This window comes from Lonchura striata, chromosome 5, assembly GCF_050655825.1.
Source record: "Lonchura striata isolate lonStrDom1 chromosome 5, ASM5065582v1, whole genome shotgun sequence".
Classification (NCBI taxonomy): Eukaryota; Metazoa; Chordata; class Aves; order Passeriformes; family Estrildidae; genus Lonchura; species Lonchura striata.
In genome coordinates, this window is record NC_140707.1 from 35,758,112 (window position 1) to 35,765,012 (window position 6,901).

The following is a 6,901-nucleotide window of genomic DNA, read 5'->3' on the forward strand; positions in this document are numbered from 1 at the left end:
GCGCGGCGGCGGCACCATGGCGGCGGCGGCGGCCTCGGCCCGTGCCCGCGGAGCCGGCCCGGTGTGGCGGCTGCGCCTGCTGTGCCAGCGCTACCAGGAGTACGTGCGGCGGCACCCGGCCGCCACGGCCCAGCTGGAGGGCACCGTGCGCGGGCTGTCCTACCTGCTGCCAGGTGCGGGAGCGGGGAGGCGGGCGAACCTTCCTCCTCCGGCCGGGCTCTGGGCCGGGAGGGTGCGGGCACCGGGACCCGGTGGGGAGTGGGGGCTCCCCCGGCTCCGGGCGCTCGCTGTAGCCGCTCTCTTCCCTTCGCAGGTCGCTTCTCGGACTCGCACGCGCTGTCGGAGCTAGGTAGGTGGGCAGCGGGTCGGGGCCGGTGCTGTGCCCTTGCCCCGGTGCATGCGGGTCTTGCTCCCCGAGCCCTGCTTTTGTCCATGCATTCCCAGGCAGATCCCGGGAGGAGTCTGCACATCTTGCTGCCCTTCTTCCCTCATCCCCTGTCGGGGACAGAGACAGCAGGGCCGATTTGGTTTACTTTCTGTGCATCCATTCTGCGCTGTTCTCTTACTTTTCCAGTGTACTCTGCCTCCAACCTCCTAGTGCTGTTAAACGACTGGATTCTCCGAAAGGACCTGCAGCAAAGCCTGCCAGCGGTAAGTCTGGAGCGTGTGGGAGGAGGATTTGGGACATGCTTTCTTCCCTGCAGGAGCTTTCAGGGAGTGTCTGTAGAAACTTTACAGGTCTTTGCTGTGGCCTCTCTTTGCGGTCAGGTATGGAGAAGCCAGAGGCAACCTCTGAATGCAAGTAAAACAGCAGCCCTGTCCCTTAGCTCCTGGCTTGGAGGCGTGGCCAGAGTGCTCCCTGGACCACAGAAATCAGGCCTTGACTTGCACCAGAAGCTCCGCAGGCTTTTTTGAGAACCTCAGAACTTGAGCTAGGTAGAGGTGTTGATGAATAAACCGTTGCTGTTTACACAGCAGTCGCTCTGGAGTACTGAAGCTCTTGATACCATCTGTCAGACTCTTCCTTTGCATAGTGTATTGAGTAAAACAAATGTAAGCGCCTTGGTACTACGTCTATCTTGCGTGAGCCCCAGGCTGGCTCTCAGCATTGTTAAACCCTTTGGGGAATGGGGAAGAGGATGTTTTTTTCCAGGCTCTTCTGTTAGAAACCTGCCCAGTATGTGGGTTGGGTATTGGCAGCTCCCTGAATGGAGCATCAGGCGTGCAACAAACAGAAATGCACAAGATTTGCTTCCCTGGTTAAAACTGGATAGAATTTCAGCTGTATTGTCTTTATTGATGCTTCCCAGTGGATCAAACTGTGTGGTTGACAGCAGTAGTAAGTTCCCATGTGGATAGCAGAGACCTAGACTGGAAGAGGACCCACTGTCTTAGGATTCATGCCTGAAATCTAGTCTGATGCTGTGTTCAGGCAGCATTCACTCTGTTGTAGCTGTGGACTCTTCCCTCTACTCCAGGTACACTCCCTCATCAGCTCTGTCCAGAGAAGAGGGTGTCTTGTGTCTCAGTTCTGGGATGAGAAGGAGGGGAGGGTTTTGCTGTGGAGCTCAGGAACAGTGCCACAACCAGTGCCACATCCTGCTGTGTCAGTTAGGGTAGAGGCAATATAAAACACAGATGTGATGTGTTCCCTGTTTTTGGAGTAGAAACTCCATGTGATGTCTCAGTCTGCCCCTGCTTAGAGGTGGGCTTGTGTGTAGGCTTCAGCTGCAGTGAAGACATTGTTTTTTGTTTCTGGAGCTGTGACTTCCAAGGCCATCCGGTGCTTATTTCTGAGGGTCCCACCAGACTGGGCTGTGTTTCTGCCATCTTTAACTCCCGAGCAGAACCTGCATCCTGTCCCCCTCCTCCCCTCTGTGTTTTGCAGTCGCTGCCCCAGCAGAAGCTGCTGACCTGGCTGAGTGTACTAGAATGCGTGGAGGTCTTTGCAGAGATGGGGACAGCCAGGGTGTGGGGGGAGATGGGCCGGTGGACCATCATTGTCCTCATCCAGCTGGCTAAGTAAGTGCTGCGGGAGAGGGGAAGGGGCAGCGTGCGCTCGGAAAGGGGACCTGGAGGGCACTCCAAAAAATCCCACACAGGACTGAGCTGCCAGTCCCTGAGGCTGGGGGAATTTGGAGCTCCACGGTGTACTGGACCCTGTGCCACAGAAGGGGGCACTTACACCTCTCACCTTGCCAGTTGCTCTGAGGAGGCCCGAGTGCTTCCCTCTTCTGTGGATGCCATCTCTCCAGTGTAACAGGAACCCAGCTCCATAATCTGGTATTGAAGACTTCCACATGTCTGTTCACAGAGCAATCCTTCGTCTCCTGCTCCTGCTGTGGTACAAAGCTGGCATCCAGATGTCTCCTCCCATTGTGCCACTGAACAGGGAGAAGCAACAGCCTCTCCACCCTCAAGGTGAGCCTGTGGTGTTGTCATCATTGGCTTGGTGCCTTGCTGAGCCACATGTCTTGTCTTGCTAGAATTACTCATCAGAGCAGTGGCTTGTGCAGCACATGGAACCATAAGATGTCTGTACTCAAGGCTGAGCTGTATTCAACTTTCCACCCTTTGTAGAGGATGAGTTAGCTTAGTGGCAGGGTTGTCCTACTATCTGGAAAGAGGGGATAGAAAAGTCCAAGCTGGGAATTTCTGGCTGAACCATGAATCAGGTTACACATGCCCTGGTCTAGTAATAAGGAAAGAGGCCCTAGACCTGGGCAATGTCAGGCAGATTTACTTTTTTACCCTACTGCCTACTGTTAGCCCCCACAAAATGGTCCAGTTTGCACTAAATCAGCCTTTCAATCTGCTCTTCTTGGTGGCAGCTCTGGGGTGTGAAGCATATTGCTTTGAAGCCTGACCCCTGTGGCTGTTTCCTTCTGCAGGCATGGAAGACAACTCCTCAGGGAAGGATGAGACCTATGTTGGCAGGCGTTCCAGCCGTGTTGTGCGTTCTCTACAGAGCAGTAAGTAACTGAACCTGTTTTTCAGCCTGAGCTCTTCCTGTTCTGTGCCTTCATGGATGATATGGGTGTGAGCAGTAAAGAGTAGAACCTTGTATTGGGACATATCTCGCCACTTACTGGGCCACTTGTGGATACGTAGGGGTATCAAAGCAACCAGAGATGTGCTGCAAGGCTAGCACTAAATTATGTTTTCCCATGTGAGCCCTGCAACAGACACAGCTCTTCATCATGGTTACACTTTGAGGAGCATGGATCTTACAAGTACCTCTTCAAGCTTTCCTCTTTCACACCTTCACAGTGCAGAAAGCAGGGAAACATGATAGGAAGGTGTCCTGATTTGGGCTTGGATAGAATTAGTTTTCTTCCTGGTAACAGGTATAGTGCTGAGTTTTGGGTTTGGTATGAGAATAATTTGATACCATTATTGTAACTAATAGTGTAGGTTGTTGAGAAGTAGCAGTTACTCTAAGTCAAGGACTTTTGGGTTTCCTGGGTTCTGCTAGAGAGGAGATGTGCAAAAAGCTCAGAGGGAGCATGGCCAGGATGAGTGACCTGAACTGGCCAAAGGGATCTTCCATACCATAGAACACCCACTGTATAAACTGGGGGAGTTGGCTGGGAGGGGCCAGTCACTGGTTGGGAATGGGATGGCATCAGTCTGAGGGTGGTGAGCGGTTGTACATCACTTATGTTTCTTGGGTTTTGTTATCTTCCTTTTCATTACTATTTTTGTTGTTTTACTTTATTTCCATTATTAAACTGTTCTGTGTTAATGCAGGAGTTTTACCTTTTTCTGATTCTTCTCCCCATCCAACCGGGGTCAGGGGGTGAAGGGTTCCAGGACCAGGTGCAGTGAGCTAGCAGTCATGTGATATGCAGTTTCCACCTGAGACAAAGCTTTTATTTGTGTTAGTAACCAGACTGTTTGTTTCAGCCCCGTCCCTGCAGTCGCGGCACTGGGGGTCCCCCCAGCAGAGGGAGGAATCGCAGAGCCGAAGAGCGGAGGAGGTGAACCAGCTTCCCACTCCTTTGGGTCTCCAAGAAACCATCGCGGAATCCATCTACATTACCCGCCCGCTGCTCCACCGTATCCTGATTCTCCGTGCGGGCTCCCAGCGCTCCGGGTGCCAGCAGAGGGTGCTGCGGGCTCGGCCGGGCGCAGGGCAGTGATCGCCAGCTCCGCTCCCTGTGCAGCTCTGCTCGGGCACGGGACTCGGGCCTCTTCCCGTTCTTACACTTTGGTGGCTGGCTGCAGCCACTAGAGCTGTGCGTGCAAGTCCTCCAGCCCCCTTCCCCGGGGCTCCCAGCCCTGCCTTAGGGTGTATTCGCCTGTGCTTGGCAGAACTTTGTGGGTACGCAGGGGGTCACTTCTCTGTGTGCCTCTTGTTAGGAATCTCTCGTCTTTTCATTCCTTGACTGTGTGTTCCTAGTTCTGAGTTTAGGAGTATGGGGTCAGAGATCATGGAAGCCCTGGCTCCTCTCGGCAGTCCTGGACATCTCGAGGTCAGTCTGATGAAGAGCCTTTCTGGTGCTTGGTTTGGTGGTGGCTGGGCATCACACTTCCCCATTCCCCAGTCCTGGGCAGGCCCTACTGAGAGAAATATGCACCCAGAATGGTCTTTAGCTTGGAGATTGACACATCTTCTACAACACGTACAGTGCTCTCTCTTCTGAGCTGCTGCGTGCTGCTCTGGCTGGAGCTGACAGCAGAGGGCTTTAGAAACCCGCTTTCTTTTCCCTGCTGACTGCTTTTGCTGTGACTTAGCTCTTTGCCCTCCTCCTTCCAGTCTGAGTTTGCTGAGTGATCTGAAAGACCTGAACAGGCGAGAGCGGGCGGAGCTGAGGCGACGAACCATCCTGCTGCTGTACTACCTGCTGAGATCTCCTTTCTATGACCGATACTCAGAGTAAGGTGCCCTTGCTGGGCTTTTGCTGAAAATTTCCCTTTTAACTGAAATAGCGTCAGTGGACTGGGTGAGTAGATCTGAAGATGTGTGGGTGCTTGTGACCAGGTTATTCTAAGCCTTTGTATAACAGCTGCCATTGCTGTTTGTGTGTTCAACAGCTGGGGCAGAAGATGTCCAGCTGAACTTGTTCATTTTCTTTCCCTTTCTAGGGGCAGGATCCTCCTCCTTTTGCGCTTGTTGGCCGATTATGTTCCTGGAGTTGGCTTCATCACACGTAAGCAGGTCCCACTGTTACATCCCCATTTCTGTCTGGTGAAAAAAATTGAGGGCAGTTGGGAACATTTATCAGTTGGTTTTCAATCTGGGGAAGGAATTGGGAAGTCCCTAGAGACGTTAGCACTAGAGCACCCTGTGTTGATGCTTGAATAATTTTTAAGTGCTGAAGGAAAAGATAATTGCTTCCTGCCTTGATGGCAGTAGAAAACCTCTGTGTGCCCTGAGGCTGCAGAGCTCTGCCACATAGGCATGTTCTCCTGGGCTTCCATTCTGCACCTCAGATGGTACACCAGGGCGCCAGCTTTGCAGCTCTGTTCTGAACTCTTTTCCTTGATCCCTAGTCTGCAGTGTGGACATGAGGGATAAATGGGAGCCTGGAAGTATTGAACCAGGCAAAAACTGATTGTAAATCAAAGGGCTAAACCAGGTCTGTGTTCTAGTTCTTCACCAGAGGATCCAATTATTATAGGCCAGCATTTCATTTCCCTCCACTCTTCCACTGATGATGTTAATCCTTTTGTGGAGTGATTCATTGCAGTGATGTGATATTACATCAGCCTGGCATCATGGCCCTTTCTTTGGGGAGGTCACAAAGCTGGCTAGCACAGGAGCCACTTCCTCCAGTTAGTGATTTCAGAGAGGCTTTGGAGCCTGCATTAAGCTCTGTGCAATGTAAGCATTTTTGCTCTACAGCAGATGCTTCTATGTTTGCACCTGCTCACTATTGCTGTGTTATCTTACTTCTTCCCTGCACAGCAGTGTTCTCCTGACTCTCTGCGCGTGGGTTTTCCCCTTGCACATTGTAGACCCCCTTTCCCACTGCAGTTTGAATATGTCAGCTCTGAGGGAGTGGTTGGTGTCCCACACCATGCCTGTGCTGACAATGTTTCACACTGCTCTTGGTCCTGCTCTGATCTCTGACACCACATTGCAGTGTTGCCTTACATCTTGTCAGAAGTAACTGTTTTATTCTTGGGTTCATCTGAGTTGTGTAAGTGGAGATTTGGGGTTGTTTGGATCATAATGAGAAGTGGGGGATATACCCCATAGACACACAGCTTTAAATTGTTGCCTTTCTTCATAAATGATCCCTCTGTTCTCTTGTTTCAGGGCCACTGATGGATTACTTGCCTGCTTGGCAGAAAATATATTTCTATAACTGGGGCTGATAAGAAGATGATTACTCTCTGCTCAAATCATGGCTGGACATTCCTAAGGAGGGCAAACAGGCTAGGGGAGGGATGTTGATAACGTCTAATTTTCAGTTAAATCATAAATGAGAAGTTCCTGTTCTGCAGAGCAGGGAGGGGGTTGTATGCAATTTTTTAACAGATCTAGGCACGAATGATGGACACTAAATGTGTAGGGAGACCCTGGCAATCTGTTTCTCTGGACCATTCTGTGGCTGCAGTGATGGTGATGGGGCAACTTCTTTTTTGAAGCACTTGATTTTTTCTTCTTTTGTAATAAAGCCAGGCAGCATAGTGGTTTTTTGGAGAGCACTGTCTCACATGTCAGGGTGCTGAGGCTGACCCACAGCCTGCTCGTGTTGGCCATGCCTGGCCTATCTGCTTGGAGCGGATTTGTCTCTCAAATAAACTGACTGAATGTAGAGAACTGAGCTGAAGAACCTCTGCCTCTTTGCATGGGATCCCTTGTATCTGATTGCCAGCAGGTCTCTCTTTGCCAGAAAGAGCAGCTTTTGCAGTTGTCTACTCTGGGATACTCTGTCCTTTAGAAGCCTTT

General features: G+C 51.5%; 1 protein-coding gene across 2 annotated transcripts; it reads left to right on the top strand.

The window, feature by feature from the left end:
- Positions 1-2: 2 nt before the first annotated feature.
- PEX16 (peroxisomal biogenesis factor 16) lies at positions 3-6,776 on the top strand. Of its 2 annotated transcripts, none has more exons than XM_085581860.1 (11): positions 3-173; positions 314-349; positions 575-651; positions 1,889-2,022; positions 2,315-2,421; positions 2,892-2,972; positions 3,907-4,059; positions 4,403-4,475; positions 4,760-4,879; positions 5,089-5,161; positions 6,266-6,776. In XM_085581860.1, the coding sequence occupies exons 1-11, from the start codon at positions 17-19 to the stop codon at positions 6,272-6,274; spliced, it is 1,020 nt and encodes a 339-aa protein (XP_085437986.1). In that variant the 5' UTR covers positions 3-16; the 3' UTR covers positions 6,275-6,776. The 2 variants fall into 2 exon arrangements, with proteins under 2 accessions (XP_085437986.1, XP_021389107.1); XM_021533432.3 differs by having other exon boundaries at positions 5,089-5,153.
- Positions 6,777-6,901: the final 125 nt, after the last annotated feature.